The following is a 19,119-nucleotide window of genomic DNA, read 5'->3' as shown; positions in this document are numbered from 1 at the left end:
GTTTACAGTTGTTTGCCTGGGAAATGTGTGTGTAGGGTTGAAGTTGTTTCGCCCTCTATTGTATAAACATTTCTCTGTATTGGCCAGTTTCACTAGTGCTCTTAGAATTTAATTTTAACTTTAAACTTATGTTTTTGTTTTGTTGTTTTTCTTTGCCAGTTCTGACGTTTCCATGATACCATGCATTCTGTCTGTCTATCTCACCGGTTTGCTCTAAAATATATATGTTTTCACGGGTGTTTTTCCACACTTTGAAAGGCTTTGCTTCCGATCTTTTCATGAGGGTTGTGCTGAAGACAGCAGTAAGAGATACCCAAACTCCAAAGCACTCTGCTGCTATGGGAGTGCATTGCTCCCGCAGAGCCCCTTAGCTGGAGGGGGTTGTCTGAGGATGGGACAGTCCTTCACACAGGAGCACGAGGCGCTGCCTCATTGCTAACCAGAATATTTCCCAAGTGTAAAGGTGCTGGTGGCCTGCTGTTTCGGTGGGTGGATTTGTATCAGGTTTGTAGAATTTCTATTATCTCTATGACATTGCTTCAAGAAATGAACCAGGTTACCATTCGGTTTTCTTAAACTCTTTAGTAAAATACAGATCTCATTCAGTAAAAGTTGTTCTTATTTTTTATTTCTGAAATGATTTGTCTGCTTCGCCCCCTTCTTTCAACTTGACTTGAAATTGGTCTCAAGTTGCCGTGCTCATATGGCTGAGCAACATGGATAATTGTAGTAGGTAAGCTTGGCTGATGTGGCTGGTAGATGTTGAAGTGTTGCAAAGAAACATAGAAGCATAGCTGTGTATGCTTTTTTTTTTTTTTTTTTAATAATAAAGGCTTTCATCTTTCCACTATACCTCTGTAATTTTTCTTCTTCTTCTATCTGAAGTAAAAAAGACTGTTTTTCTTCTAGAAATAAATAATCTTTAAAACCAAAAAGTGAACCTAAAACACGCTGAAGCTGTTTAGCTTACAAGAGCTAATGAGATCACAAAAGAAGCAACTGAAGGTTTCATGCATCTCATTGCATTAGTGAGTCTGCTCTGCCAAATCATCAGCCCTCTTGCATGAATCCAAAAAAAGACTTTCTGTCATGTAAAACTACATATGAATACATACGATACAATATAAAAAGTCTTCTGGATGGGGTCTGGTAGTTATTTGCCGTTGCAAGCATTCAGTGAAATAAAGCAAATCAAAAATTAAGCAACGGCCTGGAGGCCACCAGTATAAGTTTTCAATATTAGAATTAGGTGTTGTTGTTTGTTCTGTACAATTATCTTTTAAAAGTAGCACAGGAATGCTAACAGTGTTCTTAATCCAAAAGGCAAGGTTACTGAGGATACTGAGGTTTAAATGCTGTTTCTCAGATGTTTTTTCCTTGTTTCCTCTGTGAGAGAACAATGCCATAGATTCCATCTACTGTGATTTAAGTGAGAAGATACGTACCATTACAGAGAAGCAAAATGAAAATCTGGAAGTAATTCACGAGCGATAACTTTAAAGTATGTATGCAGTTGAAGGCTATTTTCCACCCTAAAAAGAAGAGTATTTTGTTGATAGGACACAAAACAGCCGTGTTGCTGTGGCCAGCTGAACTGCCATGCTTCCCTTTCGCACAGTGTATCACTAGTGCAGTGCCTACACAGGGATGATTCTGTTAAAAATAAATAAAAAAAAGTTCCTGCTTTTGCCACTAGTGTTGCTGTGTTTTCACCAATGGTGGTGTGTGGATTTCTATAGAGAAGATTCTGGTTTTAGCATTGTTATTCTGACTTCACCTAAAACAGTTTTATGTGGTAAGTAGCTTATCCACACAGCCTCTACCTTCCTTTTTTTTTTTTTTTTTTTTTTTTTTTTTTTTACACTGTTATCAGTGTTAGCAGTGAGCACAATGAAAAAAAAAAAAAAAAAAGTTGTTTTTTCTACCCAAGAACAGCTCAATAAAGCTGAAGGGTATCACAGTGCAGGTAAACTTGGGCTAAGGCCTGTCCAACTCTGGGCACCAGCTGCCAGGAGTGCAGCCACCTCCATCTATCTGCCATGGTTCACTAAGGCCTTCAGGCTGCTGCCCACCTTACAGTCCAAGCAGAGTTTGACTAGCTCAAAGTGGGTCTTCTGCTGTGCTCTTGTGCCCTGTGGCATTTAAGAAGTTCTCGCCACCTTTTGTGTTCCTGCTTGTATTACCACAGAATCCAGAACCCTGTTTTTACTTACTCTCCCTGTACTGATGTGGTGGTAGCACGGATGTATCTGTATAAGAAATGACCTCTCGAGGTCAGACCAGAATTTGGTTTTGCTCCACAGCCTGGACAAGAAACAACAGGAAATGTGCAGAGCAGGAGAGAAGTACAAGAACAAGTCTGATGCATTTTTTTGTTGTTAGTGGTTTTGGTTGTTTGCTTGTTGTTTTTTCATTTTATTTTGTATTAGTGTCAGGTTTAATAATCAAATAAGAAGAGAATAACAAAGAAAACAAAATCAAGCATATGTATCTGTTAAGCTGTCTTTCTGAATGCCAGACTTTGCTCAGGGATAAGTATTTATTCTTGTTATGCACATGTGAAGATTTTGTGAGCACGGACTTGCAAAAGACCCATGCCAATAGCAAATTCCAAGCTCTTAAAAGACACTACCAAATGTTGGACAGCATATTTTAAAATGGGATTTATTTGTTAAAGTTTCCCTGATAATCCTCCAAACTTGAACCCACCAACAAAGTACCCTGACTTTTTGTGTCACTTAATAGTAAAGAAACTCTCAGCTGAAGCTCTTCACTCTAGCACACATCCCTCAGCTGCCTGTGTGGGTCTTGCAGAGCTCTTCTGGACCACGGAGCAGCTCCTCTGGGTACCTCAGGGGTGGTGGTGCTGTGCGATGGCATCTGGGTAGCCACACTGCTTACGTTTGCACCACTTTTAGAGGCATCTGTTGCTTCAGATCTCCATTGTGTCCTGGTGACTGGTAGAGAAATAAAGAATTGGACAACTTCTGTGCAACAAAATGCAGGTTTTCTTCCTCTTCACTGGCAAGCTGTGATCCTTGCAATGCTTAGGATAGGGGGGAGCATGTTCATTCTTCTATAGAGTGCCCTAGAACTGGGGCTGGAGGAAGGATTTGACTGCTCCTACAAGAAACTGTAGGTAAATACAAAGTGCATGTGAAATGATGGACTTTGGATTGTTACTATTCAGGGCTGAGTTTTTAGGGTGCTAAAAGTTTCATTAATGTGCCAGCTTAATTTTCATCTAGTGATCAGGGAAAGCGTACAGAATGGTATGACCTATTGGAAATGAGTCAAAAGTATCATGATGTCACTGCAGAAATTCACAGTACTTTTTTAGGTTGCGTTGTCATTCCCCTCAAACTCAAAAATACGTAGAAGAAGTAGAAAAATATCCGAAAAGAGTGACAAGCAGAGGTACGGAATAACTTCCCTATGAGAAATGACTAAGACAGGTAGGGATCTTCACCTTGAAAAAACAGTGGCTGGGAGATACGATAAAGATCTCTAATTAGGAAGTGCATCAAGAAGGATGGTTGCTCACTACCTCTTATAAAAACAAGAAGTGGGGGGCAGCAGTGTAACCACCAGGGGACAGATTCAAAGCGAAGGAAGTGGTTCCTCACATGCGTGCGATTACACTATAGAGCTCTGAGGATGATGCAGGATGTTGTGGATGTTGGAAATGTACATGTGGTAAAAAGCAGACTCAAGTTCATGGAAGAAAAAATATACTGAGGACTCTTTAACCATGGGGATGCTGCTTCTGCCTCAGCAAGTCCTTAAGCTGAAAGTTTTTAGAAGTTATTACAGAAGAGCATTCTAGAAAACTTTTACTACAGGCTTTCTTTTATTGTTGTGGTCTTCCTCAAACATCTGTTGCTTGCTACTGTAAATGAGATTGAGGTAGGTGGACCTCTGATCTGACACCAATACAGCCTTTTTTGCAATCTCTGACATTTACCACAAGTTTTAATATGACATTACTTTGCATTTTGCTTGCTTCTGTTCTTTTGCTTTGGTTTGGTTCTTTGAGTTTCAGAATCCCTGCGACATATCCCTCAACTTTCTGGTGGCTTCAGGCATCGTCCCTCAGCTACCTCAAACCCTACGTGCAGTTTAGCACTGGAAGCAGATAGAAAAAGTCTTCTGAGTAATGAGCTCGTGGCTAGTCAGACACAAGTTGATGTATGGGGTAAACACACACATTGGAATTCTTTCATAACATCTCGATTATGAAAAGATAACCACGATATTTATATCTCCCTCGTTACTTGTAACACCCTCGTACTGCGTGTGGGAGTGTTTGGGGGTTCTTTGTTTGTTTTTAAGGCAACTTTCTAGTTTAATGCTTTATTATGTGCAGTTGTTTTGTTTTGTTTTTTAACCAATAGAACTTCAAACCTTTAAAACACTGGTTTGTGCCAGACTTGTGCACAAGGTTTTTAAAAAGTCTCAGCATCACAACTGAAATCGACTTTAGCAAATCCTCTCAAAAGTATTGGCCCAGTGAACTCAAGAGAGTTTTTGTGCAGCCCATGAGTGGAATTTCGTTTGTTGGTGCCAAAGGTTAACTTTTGTCTTGATAAATTGTTACCCAGACTACTAGAAATTTCAGGTGCTTTCTTCTCAGCCAGAGCAAGTGGCTGGAGAACTTCAAGAAACTTCCCTACTTTCCAGTCCTGTAATGTCTGGATTAATTACAGTAATTTCCCTCTGTGCTTCCCTGCATCTCAAGACCTGTACGTCCTCCTCAGCAGGCACCGGGTGCACCTCCCTGCAGAGGTGAAAGCACAGGCTGCGTGATGTAAGAGCGCATAATGCTAACCACAAACTTTTTATAGCAGAGCTCTGCTTAAATATGAAAATTTCCATACAACTTATTTCATGTTGCAGGGTGTCACATTTCAAAAGACGGTTAGTACTATGGCAAGCCAGTGGTTAGTTTACGATTACTTGGAAATTATTAAAATGATACAGTGATACAAATCTTGGCTTTGTGTACTATAATTTCTCACTGGAGTGATTTCTTAGGTTTACAGATAGTTTTGCTGCAAAATACAATATTTTACAGAAGGAACTTAGGCTACAATAGAGATTTTTTCCCCCGTTACTTATATTGTTGTACTAATTTCCTTAGATTTAGCATTTCAGTTAAAGTTGTTTGACAAATGGTCGTAAATTGGTAGTAAAATGGTAGTAAATAACAAAATATATAGATTGAATAGCTGTGTAGCCTTTTCTCTGTGTGTTGGATTCATTGAATGAGGTCTCCAATAAAATACGTTTCCAATGAGGAGACAAATGTCTAGCAATTCACAAATAAAATGCATCATTTTCTAAAAGTAGGCATTTTAGACATAGATTGAATGCTTTTTTTGATATATCTTCTGCAGATCTGCTATTCTGAGGTGTTGAAGCTTCACTTCCTTGGAAACCTGGCAAGGTTGAGAATTGTATATTTGACATAAGTGACTCTGGACATTGGTCTCAATGGTTAATAGTTGTGGTTTTTTTTTCTTTTAATGGAGAAAATAAAACAATCTTAAGTTATTGTGTCCCACAGAAACTGTTGCTTTGAGTAAGATAATTTGAAAGAAAGACATACCAGCTGATTTTTGTTCTCTGCCTTTGAGTTTGAGAGTAAGGAAGAAATTCTGCTTTTGAAAGTGTGAGCTCACATAGAACTTGTACAGATTGTTCAAGTGATGATAAATGACGCTGATAGAGACTCACATGAGTGGTGAGATTATTCTCATTTGGATGAATAGATACTCGTGGATGTTGGTCATGTTGAGGTTTTTGTTAACTAGCTAATTCTCTGTTTGGGTGATCTCTAGGCTTGGCAGAAGACAGACCAGTTCCAAGCTGCATTTTGATTCGAACTGCCTAATAGAAAGATAGTTATTGTCCTCGGATCGTAGGTGGACAGAGATCAGTCTGGACTTGTGCCTTTTTTTTTTTTTTTCTTAATTATTGTTATTGGAGGCTTCAGCCATTCCTTGGACACATTATGTTTTTTCACAGGTAAAATTGCAAACAAAGGGCACTCAACTCCAAGTGAGAGGTAGCATGAATAACTTCTTCCATGTTGGACAAAATAAATGATTCCTAGGAAATCAGGGCTGGGCCCTGTATGGTATGCACACAGGGGAAGACTCCTCGTGCTTCTGGGTACCAGCATGAGGTTCTGACGTGCTCTTACTCTATGCATGTGACTGCCCTTCTGCTTGATGGAGGTTCAGTCTTATTTACTCAGAGGTCATTGTTCTGAGACTTGACATTAGCCCGTTTCATAATTACAGTGCATGCTGTAGGTCGTTGAAGTGTTGAGAGTTTTCAGCTAATACACTGTGCTCTTCAAAAAATGCATGAAGCAGTTTGCACTTTGTAAAAGAAAGGGAAAAAAAAAAAAAAAGGCCAATAAAATGCCCAGGGAGAGCAAACAAAAAAGCGTTCTCTAATTTAAAGTGATCCAAAGTCATCTCGAGTTCACGAACCATCATCATTGTTTGATGTCATTGCAACCGAGCGGAAGTTTGTGGTTTGTTAGTTAACTGCTGCCATAGATTCAGAGCTTCTCGCTGCCTGTGCGCGTGGATGGAAAGCGAGCACAGCGGGCTGCGCAGGGCAAACCGCACTGCAAGCCTTCTGACTGTCTGACAGCGGGATTAAGACCCTGTCTCACGTCGAAACTTTTTCTTGCCGTAGGTTGCTGCAGTGTTTTGTGTCAGAAATCATGGTAGACCACGATGAACAGAGCAGTGGGCAAGGAGATCTCCTGCGCCCGCTGTGCCAGATAGCCATTTCATCACAGGAGGGAGGAAGAGAAAAAAAAAAAAAAAAAAAAGAGAAAAAGCAAGCTACATCCTTGGAGAGAGAAGCTGCTGCTGCAAGACAAAAAATAACATTATTGCCTCATGTTACTCCAGCATGTGACCAGTTACGGCAATTGTTGATTGTCTGCATACCAGGAAAAAAAATGCCCTGTAGTGTAAAAAGTTCACAGTCTCTACTTCAGGTCATTACAAGTGACCTTTCCTCTAAAGGCAGTTATTAAGGAAGTGGATGACCAATTCAACATTTAAATATGCTGTGCTGAGCAAGAAAAAATCAGAGGACAAGAGAAGTTTTTTTAAGCCTGTAGTGAACTTCATTTTCTTTCTATTGTTTCTGTGTAATGTGATTAATGAGATGATGTCTCTTTCTCATTCTTTGAAAATAAGCTTTTATCGGGAAGCAGATAGAGGAGAAGAGCGGTCGCAGAAGGCTTGAAGTGCCCGTTTAACACTTCATCTGTGAAGAGGGTCCTACAGAGTGTACAAGAAAACTCTTAAAGCCATCCTTAAATCTCTGTTTTGGGGGGGGACTTTTTCCATCCTTTCAACACAGCAGATAGTGTGTTTGCTCCACACACGTGGATCCACTGGTGTGGAAGCTGGGCTACGTCTGGTTGTGGAGAACCTACAGCTGGGACAGGTGCAGGAGGTTGGGGGATCAGTTGTGGTGTCTCAGGCACTGGGGCAACACATGCAGCTCAGGACCATGGTGGTGGTTTGTGGAAGGGATTTTTTTTCCCCAGCTGCTTCAAATGGATTGGCTTTCTCTGCCTGAGTCCGTATCTTCCAGTCAAACAGAAAGAACTGGGGCACACAAGTGTGGGTGTGTGTTTGTAACATGGCGGCCTTTGTGGTAAGGAGAGGTGGTCATGGGCTGAGCAAGAAGAAATCAGAGAGGACAAGGGAAGTTTTTTTAAGCCTGTAGTGAACTTCATTTTCTTTCTATTGTTTCTGTGTAATTTGATTAATGAGATGATGTCTCATTATACAGTGGCAATGCAGAGTTTTCTGTAATGATGATAATCAAAATTCCCATCCCACAGAGATTGTTTGAGCGGAGCAAGACTAGGAAGAATTTATAGAAAAGGAAGGAGTTGTCATTAAATGAATTCATATGTTCCAATATCTAAGCGCTGAAGCTGGTGATGTCCATCTTCAGTGGCTAGGGTCTCAGTCATTTAATGGTCAAGAAATCTTGAGATTGGTATCTGTAAGACCAGACTGCTTTCTTTAGTGGAGGTACTCCATCTGGCATTCCACACAACCTAAGCACTCCTATGTATTTATTATGGGATGCTTGCCTCCTGTATTTTCTATCTTATGTTATTTTTTGATAAAATTCATCCTCACAGTGAAAAGTATAAAGCAGTGTTCATTTCACAGTATTTAGATTGGTGTGTGTTGTAATGATTTTTTAAAACATCTTTACCTTATTCATGATTTCTTGTGTCTTACCACAGTTTCCATAGAACAGGTTCTCTTAGAAATGCATTTTTGTTTTGTTTCCAAAATTTGGAATATGCTCAGTTGGCTTAGGCACGTAGAAAATGATGCACTTGTAGTTGCCTTTCTTGGAGTAGAATATCACAGAATCACAGAAATGTTTGGGTTGGAAGGGACCATAAGGCCATTCAACCACTCTGCCATGGGACACCTCATACAGGGACACCTCCCACTACACCAGGTTGAAATATTTCCATTTAGCCATATACCTGTATACAAAATAGTGATGTTATTACGTTCTTTTTTCATTAAATTCTTTTCTTTCTTTCATTTCAATTGGTTATCATTTCTATTTATTGCTGTTCTTTTTCATTTCTTCCTGGGAGGAATCTGCCAATAGGAAAAATAGGGAAAATTCAAGTAGACTGCAGTGATCATTCCCCTGACCTAGCTGAAGAGTTCCTACTAAGCCAATGTACAGGTATGCGGGTCTAAAAGAAATGATCCATTACAGGAGCCGGTTTTAGTGAGATAAAAGAAGTGAAGAGCCTCTCCTGAAAGTGTATTTAGGTTTCTTTTTTTCTTCATGGAAATGCTGACTAGCCATTAATTCATGGTATTACCCGTGTGCAGATATGATGAAAACGAAAGAGAGAAAGTTCTTAATAGTTAAAAAAGTAATCAAAGCACCGAATGCATAGGCAAAGCAAAACCATGGGACACGTAATTTGAGTATCAGTAAAAACCTGCCTGCTTTAAAAACAAATAAATAAATAAAGTCTCAGCACATATCTGCAGCAGGAAAATAAAAATAACACCATAAACCTCAGAGTTCCTGTGAATGATTTGGTGCTAGCGTCAGTATTTTTTTAGAGAATGAGATGATTTAGATCAAGCAAACATTCTTTTGGCATTAGTGACGTAACAGACTCATGTTCAGAGAGATTTCCTGTTTACTTTGGGTCTGAATACAGACGTCTCCAGAAAGTAGGTGCTAAAATTTTCATTCCATATCTGCTTGTAAAGACAGACAAAACTGGCTTGAGATGAGTAGCAAACTTTATATACATTTTTGTCCTTAAGAAAAAAGGGAGTAGTGACAGCTTGGACATGAAAATCTCCTAAGGTCAGAGATGCCTTGGTGTGCTGGCTGAGCACACTCCTTAGTGTAAATCCTGCAGTGCAGAAGATCACCAGCCAGTATCAGTTTGGCAGCCTTGTGAACTACTGGCATACTCTTCTGAGCTGGGACGCTTGTTAAACTCACCCGGAGCCAAGGGACTGAATGAATGGCCATGAAGGGCAAACTACTACCTGCTTATGTCTGCTGAGTTCCCAGATAGTAGTAAGGCACTGTGGTGAGGTTCAGTGCACAGTTTCGTGCTGGAACTTTTCATGGATTTTCTATTTCAAACCATAACTTCCGTGAGTGTTCATAAATAGAAGCAATAAATCTTTTCTGTAATTTGTATGTATGATTCATGCTTTTTAAGTTGCAAGCCTCCTTTAAAAGGAGTACTTTAAAATGTGTACTTTTTTTTTTTCTAAAAGGCAGAGATCATCTTATGTTGCATTATTTTCCTCATTATTAAAAAATGGGGATTATATTTAATAATTTGTTGCTACTCTTCCTATGCCATTAAAAATATGCATGCATTAATTTCCATGTAGCTATCCTCTGTGTAGAGAATAAAGGGCTCTGTTATAAAGCGGACCATATTGCAACATTTGGCTGAGATCTTGTATGGACTGAGATCAGAAATGTGTATTTTTGAGGGCGTGTTTTTCTTCTTTTAATTAGCCTGGTTACATTTTGACAACTAATGTCATGGATGTGAGAGCTAGCTTCGTCTCCATAATGCAACTGTTCAGTGGTCTGGAGACTGAAGTCCTGAGGTAACTTCTGAACTCAGGTCAGCTCGGCTTTGCTGCCAAGGCAGGAGGCCTTGTTTTACTCCCAAGTGATACAAATCTAATAGCAGAAAAACACAGCCTGCAATAAACTCACTAAGTGAATTTTGTTTCTCTTTTGATGGTCTTTAGAAAATGAGATTACTGATTGTTTTTGTTAGCTGACTTCAGAAGATTTATATCCTGTGAGTATAAGAGGTGTATTTCTAAATATGACCATGATACCAGCATATGAAACAGCATCAACAACACTGAGATGTGCTTAGGCACTAACTTATTATGTGCTTAGAAATACTGCAACTGTTACCTTAATCTGTCAGGCAAGAAGTTGCTGCATGCGAAGCTATTTGCGAATTGACATGAACACTAGAAACCAAAACTGGGTCTTGGAGGGCAAGTTTGTGACAGCTCCAAACATGCAGGAAGTAAATGGAGAGGCAAAATCATATGCAGGAAAGACATAAGAAGTTTGCTTTTAGAAAGGAAAGGGGAACCAGGAAGGAAGGGCTCCACACTGGCTGCGATGAGCATGGATTCTGCTTCGTGGGAAGCACTGAGCAAAGGGACATCCCGCTCCGAAGGGGCCAGGCTGGGTTCAGCAGAGCCAGCTCTCTGAACCCCTCCAGAACAGAAGGAATCATCTTCCTTTACCTCAGAAACCAGACAGGCATCCCTGGTGCTCTTGCTTCTGCAGTGACACCGCTGGGATACCAAGCAGTGTTTGAGTGAAGCCAGGTGGAGTTCATGGGACTTGTCAACCCAGCTTACTCCAGGTGTACGCCATGGCTAGGGGCAGCAGGGCACGGAGCTGTGCCTGTGCTGATAGGACTGATCCCAGCTGAATGTATCTATGAGGTGGCTTATTTGCAATTTGGATAACGTGCTTTGTGTTTTTGTGATAACTACAGAACAAATGGGAGAGAAATACTCTGTGTATCTTAACATAGTGTGTTTATCTGTAGCTTAACTTGTAAAGGATTTGATGCTGACTATATTTTTTTTTTCCAGGCAAAAACTACTTCTTAAAAATGCAGACGTCCCTATTATCATGAATACATATTTCAGTCAGAAGGTGCTACTCAGTGAACACTTAGAAACAAGCAAGAAGACACAAGGTCCTACAAAGATGCTTGTTAGAAAGAATATTGTATCTTTGGCACAGACGTTCAAACTAGATGACCTTGATGATGAGCAACCCCGGGAATCTCCAGATAACCAGGTAAGGTTCATTTGGTTCACAGTTTACTGCTTTGTGTAAGAGTTGGTGAGCAGATGTTTGGAAAGCCTAACAAAAACAAAAATCCTAAATTACCGACCTGTTCGGTTTCCGTTTTCATTTAGCCAGGGCTGAATAATATGTGGTGTTTCTTTTAATAATATTTTCTTAGCAGATGCTTCTGGCCCATCCAAATGAACTGCTGAGAGGTTATTTTGCTGAAGTCTCGCTGCTGTGTTAAACAGTGATTGTAGCTTGTTTTTTCATTGATTTTTCTTTTATTCTTTATGGCTGAGTAGCCAAGCATTATTTGAAATAAAATCAATTTCCTGTTAAGATAATAGCTACTAAGATATTATTTTTAATAAATATTCCCTTTTCCACTCATGTTTCTTAACTCATTTCCTTGTCAGTCCTGTCCTTCATTTCACACATCAGTTGGTAACGGCATCCTCCTTTCCAGCCTCTCTGCAATTTGTTTACTTTCCTGTTGTGATTTTGCTTGTATCCAGATAGACTCTACATGTCTCTAGCTGTTGTACCAGCTGAGGTGTATTTCAAGGGGTTTGGGTTTCTGATAGTTTGTGATAGCAATTTCAAAAATAAAGCAAATCCTAATCTAATTTCTTGCTACAACTCTCTCTGGTAAAAAGCTTCTGCTATGGTATGTGGAAACCAGAACAATTTCTTTATTCCCCTAATACTTCCTAACAAAACCATCTAACTTAAAACTCAGTAGTCAAGTTTTGTTGCAAGTCCTTCATAGACAAACATATCATCACACCAGCATTTTCTTATAAATACTGTAAATTTGCTTCTCTACTGGTAGGTAGTACTTGTAGTAAGGTTTGTAATACTTTAAAAACATTTCATTGCAACCAGCTTAAAAAAAAAAAAAAAAAAAAAAAATTTGAAAATAGAAAGTTTGGCTCATGCTGGGAAGCTGCTATATATGGAAAATGTTAGGCTATACTTCCGTATGATTTGTTTTCCTAAAAAAGAAAGATTTATTTTAAAATGAAAATTAATGAAACTACTTATTTAAACTGAGGTAAAATGTAGCATGTTTTTATTAATAAAATCTATTTTGGAAATTTGGATGATTTGTTTATGAAATAAGTTTGGGAAGCAGCTAAAGAATAGATTAAGGATTACACCTTTAGATTAAGGTTTTATACTTTCATTAGTCATCTAATTTTTTAATTAAAACATTTTACATTGAGTTTACTAGGTCCAAGGACTAAATTCCTGTCCTCCAAAACTAAACACCTGTTCATTTTCACATTAATATAAAAGTCTGTAAGTATTCCAGACAGATTTTACCCCTGTATTAGAAAAGGAAGAAACAGAACACTGAAGTAAAAATGAAACTCAGTTCAAGGGGAAGAATCGTAAATACCAGTATCAGTTCTGTTTTCTGCCTACTGTCACCCTGATCTCTCATGGATTTAATTAGTTTGCTGCAGAGCACCAGTCAAACACAGGAGAGTGCTGAGTGCTGAACTCTCTTGAGTGTTTATTAAAAATCCGTAATAAATATGGGACATTGGTCTTTTGTAAGTTAGTTAATGTGCAGTAAGTATTTTGAAACTGATTTTTCACTTCTTGGAGTGATTTTTCATGTTTGTACTTTTTAGCACTATAAAGTTTCAACATCCCACTAAATGTTTCTGTTAATGGGTTTGCCTTCATCAGGTTGCTTGTGCTCCACAAATCCATACCAACTGTGATTCCAAAGAGCATCCCATAGCACTGAGTGCTGTTAATGATTCTCTGCTTGAAATGGTGGAAAGCCAAGGAGCAGTGGGATGGAGAGAAGTGCAGGTACGAGTCGTTATCCAAAGAGTGTACTGTTTGCCTGCAAGAGAAGGTTTCAGAAGCCAGATTCAAGGAAACAAGCCTGTCTGTGCAACACCCATGGTAAATCCAGATCCACTAAATGTTAGGTAAGTAATAAGACGCATGGGAGCTTTCCTGGTGAGCCTGTAATGTATGAGAAACCACAGAGGAGAGAGTTTTGAATTGTCATTCATAGTCCTCAGCTTTCAGGAGTGTGCACATTCGGCAAGGTGCAGGTTTCTTGACAGTCATGGGGCATTCTTTTAATAGGTGTATCGTGAAATAGAAGTAATGCTGCCCAGAGGAGGGACAGATCTGTCTGTAGTTCATGGGTTCCATCAAAAGATCAAAGGAAGATTGAAAATGAATTAATGTGAACCAGTGATGGTTCAGGACATCCTATATTCTTTCTGGAGATTCACACAATAGCTGTTCCATGAACCACTTCTATTTTACCTATCCCAGTCTCCTGTATGCTCTACTGTAAATTAGGCTCCTAGAGCGGTCTTTTGGAACAGAAGAGAGATACAGGAAGAGATGGTAAAATTAAAGGCTTTTTTAAAATGGGGATTTTTTGCAGATGTTGCTGGAGAAACATAGGCATACATGTGCAAACTGCCATTGTGAAGCCACAGAAAAATACTCCTGATGACTTCTGGAAATCTGGAGGTCACAGCAGTTCAACTACTCTGTAGTAAAAAGTGATCTGGTGTCAAAACATTAACACCAATGCAGAAATCTTATACGGAAAACCCATAGAGCATACAGCTTTAGGCCAATGTTCTTAGTGTCTTCTATTTTAATCTTTGCGTCCTGACACTGATCCCCTTTCAGTGTAGGGAATCAAAACTGGGCCCTTGTTTTCTTCAGTACAAAAGATGTGCCAGGCATAGTTTTCCCTTCTGCTCAGTACCAAACTTCCTTTTATGATCCTCAAGGTTTCAGACCAAAGACTGATTTCCAAACCTTTCTCAGCAACTGTATCTAAGATGGCTGTGTCTATTATTAAATTTCCTTCCTTCAGGTTTTGCACTAACTTTAGGTTTCTGATGGGTTAAAATTCTGTAAGACAGATGCATTCAATTTTTTTTAAACTGAGGAAGTTTATTGAAGCAAGCTAGAGTGGCAGAGCTTATGTTAAGCTTCTAAGAACAGTCTTTCAGGGCATTAGGAGATCTCCCTCCCTGCAGAGTTTAGGACCTGAATGGAGATGTACAATTAGTCTAAAAGATCCCATTGAAAACTCACCAGATGTAGTTAGGAATAGGTTTTGAAGAACTTCAAAGCTTTGAAGAATTTCAGTTCCTCTAAGCTACCCCGCAGATGGTGGTAATACCATGCTTGCAGGTCCCTCTTGATTTTTTGAAATACTGGAATTCTTCCAAATTCTTGCTACGTTGTAAGCCACTGTATAGTTTGCAGCACTCGTTCCTCATTCCAGGAGGAATTTAGGAAGATTCCTCTCTCCTAAAATACATGCTCAGTCATCCTTCACAAAAAAGTAATTGTCAATAGCCTTGATCCTAATATTTTGTAAAAGCTCATTTACGTATAATATATTGCACTTAATTTGCATTATTTTTAGAAAGTAATTGGTGCATCTTGTTGTGTGAAGTCATTGCTTTGTATTTAAGTCGTCCTTGCTACTGCACATACTAAAAGCAAACAAAAAAGTGAGAAGCAAAGAACTTTTATCAGCCCCACATCAATCTGTGATTTTGATTTTCTCTGTGTAGATTTTCTTCCAGAGGGCTACATGTGATCCAAAGTCAGTTGGCAGTCTCTTACTTGAGCTGATTTTTTGATGCCGTCAATTCTAGCACAGTTCCAGTGATAGATCTCCATAATTACTTTTCAACTTCCAATGCAAAATATACTGAACTTGCTCACACAGTTTCAGGTAGTTAACCTGCCTGAGTCCACACCCTTCACAGGAATGGGGTGAAACAAAACAGAAATCTCAGATTGCATTTAGGCCAAACTTGAATTTGAAATAAAATGAAAACGAGAGCCCTTGTTTATGAGTTCCTGCTGTAGCTGGGTATTCCCACGTGCAGTTGTTAACTGGCCTCTTGGAAGTTCCTCAAATTTAGTAGGTGTTCTAGTTCAAAGAGCTTGGTGGCCGTCATTCACAGCTATCAGACTTGTCTTTTGGATCCAGGTACCCTGAAGAGAGAAATCACCCCCCTTCCTCTTTTGAAAGGGGGAGAATAAACACTTCTTTTAAAGAGTGAAGCATGAGGTACACCTCACATTGCTTTATCAGCTGCTATTTTCATGGCTGATAAGCATCCACATGAGACCTTTCTCCTCTATCAAAAATGTCTGTCTGTCACCTGATAGTGAGCTAAAGGGTCCAACGCCCTCTGGCAGTCCTTTGAACCAACTGATGGCCCATTCTTTTTGTAAAGAAAACCTTCTTTTTCTTCTTCCTGAACTTCTTTTTACATAGTAAAACTGCCATGAAAGCAGCGTTTGTATTTTACAAAGCCAGATGGATTAGATAGTTCATTGTTTTGTAAACAACAGTTTCTAATTAAATATCAAGGTAGGTGAGTAGTTACTTGATTTGCATTGTAGGCTGTTCTATTGTATATCTTCTCTTGCAGCACTCCTCTATAACTTGAAAATTGTTGCTACAGGGAGCAAAGAAAACACAGATGAATAGAGGCATGAAATGAAACGTAGACTAGGGAAAGCGGTGTTTCTAGAAAAAGTCTGGCAAATTATGGGAGAAACCTATGCTTTCGGTGTTCAAACCGATTCATTTAATTGCTTAAAACTCAAAGAGTAAAGCAGAAATCCTGGTAGTGCCATATACAAATCTAGCTGTTGTCATTCGTAAAGATAAATTTATAGGATACTGCCTCTTAATGATGGGCAAAAGGGGTAGTAAGCCTTCAAGTCAGACATTAAATAAGCACTGTGATAAGACTTTAAGTCTGTTCAGCTGAAGTATCTCAGCATTTTCATAGGACACTGAGAAACCATTACAGAGACTGAGAAGTTCTCTGCCTTCTGTCATACTTAAATTGTTCTCACATTTCCCATGTTATTGTTGAATCATTTGCCTTCCCCCCCAGTAATTAGCTGTTCTCGCAAATGGACTTTTCATGCTTAAGGACTTTTAGGGGGGGAGGAAGAAAATATGACTTGCTGTGACTGTCTGCCCCTATCCAGCATTCCTGGCATACTTTTTGCTGCTTTTTTTCCCTTCTGATGAGAGAGATACTTTTACAAATGATACATCACATATTTGTCTAAAACCGATTATTTTGACTTTCTGAGAAAGGCCTGACTGCGTACACGAATCCCAGGGAGAATCCTGTCAACCTGAGGAGCTTTCTGGCGTTGAGGTGTCTGACTCACTGTGTCGGCCTTGTACTTTGTGTTCCTGGGATAAAGCAGTGTATAATTTGGATTTTGCTCTTAGCCAGTGTCTGTTTGTTTTGAGTGGGCCACGTGAGTTCAGTAAAAAATAGAGCTGGTCAGTTTTATTCCTTAAAGGACAGGGATCATTGTGTGATAGTTGGTGAAGCTAAAACAGATGCATTTTTAGGACTAGGAGGCAGTCAGACTGGTCAGAGCACTCACAAGGTTTGGGTTAGGAAGCTGGACAGAAAAGGGTGTTGTCTAGTGAGAAGGAAAAGCTAAGCACTTCTAAAATAAAACAATGCTAGCTATAGCTGTGAATCCAGATTTTAAAATCTTTGTGGGTGAGTAAAGACATTTTCCACTCGCTTCTCCTGGCATATGTCTTGACCTACTTCCCACCTGAATGGTAGCACCCTAGCCTACAATGAGTTTCTATTCCAAGAACAAAAGAAAGACAATGCATTTAGTTTAAAAAATAATGTAAACAGCCTCTATCCACTACCCATCAATAATTCTTTCAGTTTTACTCTATATTTTGTTTTCAATTTGCCGGATCTCAGAGAAACAGAAAGGCCAGCTACTGTGCAAGCAGGACCCTTGGGGAGCAAAATATGTAGAAGAGCCAAGCATTTGTTTGAGTGGCTGAAAGAAACAGAAGTGTGGGGAAAGTAACATTTCTCTTTTTGAGTGGAAACATTGCAGTCAGTTGCTGGGATTCATTATACACTCTAGCAAGTTGTTGCAAGTTCCTATGTAGTCTGCTCCTATGTAATTCTGTTTAAAACTGCCTTATTGGCAAAGTGTAATGCTGTAAAACTAACTCGTTTCAGAGTTGGACTTCCTTTTTCCTCTCTTCGTCTAATGATCTTCGCTGTTTATCATAACACAAGTGTAGGCAGTGTGTTAACCTGTCTGGCAGCATGCACAACTAAAAGTTGAGCATCAAGTGCTGCAACTAGCATTTCAAGGAGGGAGACCATATTGGAAAGCCACCCTTCTGGGATGGAAAACTTAGCTGAAATTTTGTAAAGCACACTTAAGGCTTCCACTTTTTTTTTTTTTTTTTTTAATTTGAAAAGAGCCCAGATTGGAAAGGACTGTCATGAAAGATCCATGTTCACAGATGCTAACATCTGTCAGAGTGTTTTTTGTGGCTGACTTAAATCTGTTTACAGCATTCCATTTGTTGTTTTTTTTTTTTTTTTTTTTGTCCCTTTTTTTTTCCCTCAAGAAAACATTTTAAATGGAATGGTCATAAATGCAAGTTTTTTTAAAATTACATTATGTTTCTGGGATGTGATTTTTCAAGTGGGAAATAAACAGGAAATAGGTAACTGAAGTGCAGTAGAGAGTACTCCATAAGCTAGAAGTTTTCTCTGATTTCCCCTTTTCAGATCCTTCTCAGAAGTGAAGATGTTCTTTTAATACTCTTGCAAAGTAGTCTAATTGCTACTTGACAGGCTTGTAATAGTTCTGGTAACAGCTGTGGTTCAAGGTCTAGTAACCTGTTTTTGCTTTGAAGTTTTTTTTTTCTGTTCTGTTTTTTGTTTGTTTGTTTAAGCATGGTTAAGACTCCCTGACACTTGGATTATTCCCTCTTTCCTCCACCCTGCTCTTTTTGTAATTCTCAAACTACAGCCACCAAAGCAGAAGACAAAAGACTGTTGGAAAAACAACGCTGGTATCAAGGTGTCTTGCTGAGACATCAACCTGTATTGTATGTTTAACACTGTGGGTTCCCTGTGCTGTTGCCCAGATAGCCCTGAAAGTCTGTTTTCCCTGCTGCTGCTGCTGCAGATGGATAGATGGAACTTGGGCTTCTTCCAGTGCCACTGTAGTACAACAATTTGTTAATTTGACATTGCCGTTTATTTTTCAGCGCTAAATATTTACATAATCTTATTCTGTCCAAGGGCAAGGTGAAAGCACTGTTATCTGATACACTCTGTACAAAGGAAAAAAAAAAAAAAAAAAAAGGACCCTCCCCAACACATACCACAGTTTTCTAGCACTGCACTGGGAATAAGTGATTAAATAATTTGCCATTATTCTAAAATATGTCAGGGCAGTGGTAAAGTTGCTGAAAAGAGTCTCAAGAAGACAGTAGCCAGTAGGGACCACCAGTGTGATGCGGATTCTGTCTCTTCAGAAAACAGATGGGCAGGAAGAGTAATCGACTGTCAGATGGCCAACGAAGGCTGTGTGCATGCTCCTGTATCCATCTAGCAAAATGAAGACACTGGTTGCTAGTTTCTGACTCTGTCATAATCAAGTGCTTAGGCTGTTCAGTAAAATGTCCATGTGTTCACAGAGGACAGAACCCTCCCCTTCCCATCAAAGAGTCTTTTGTTGGCCAAGAAGGAGTAGCTCTACTTAATGATGTATTCCTCATGGGAGAGAAATTGCAGAGATATGTAAATAATAGAGAGAGAGATAAATAGAGCGGAAGCATCATTATGCAGAGTTGCACTTTCACTGCTGCATACCTTGTCACCA

At 39.3% G+C, this 19,119-nt stretch overlaps 1 protein-coding gene across 5 annotated transcripts in view; it reads left to right on the top strand.

Annotated features, from left to right (window-relative positions):
- The window catches only part of SPIDR (scaffold protein involved in DNA repair), a 200,983-nt gene that overhangs the window by 120,377 nt on the left and 61,487 nt on the right, over nt 1–19,119 (top strand). For all 5 annotated transcript variants that reach the window (XR_014690366.1, XM_084511319.1, XM_084511317.1 and 2 more), the window contains exons 9-10: nt 11,202–11,412; nt 13,105–13,355. Coding sequence is in view for 4 of the 5 variants with exons in the window: in XM_084511319.1 (XP_084367445.1) it covers nt 11,202–11,412; nt 13,105–13,355 (462 nt within the window). In the remaining variant the exon portion in view is untranslated. The remainder of the gene's footprint in view (nt 1–11,201; nt 11,413–13,104; nt 13,356–19,119) is intronic.

The sequence above is a fragment of the Aythya ferina genome, assembly GCF_964211825.1.
Source record: "Aythya ferina genome assembly, chromosome: 2".
In the NCBI taxonomy this organism is placed as follows: Eukaryota; Metazoa; Chordata; class Aves; order Anseriformes; family Anatidae; genus Aythya; species Aythya ferina.
The sequence above is the reverse complement of the archived record's forward strand: the minus strand, read 5'-3'. Positions and strand labels throughout refer to the sequence as shown.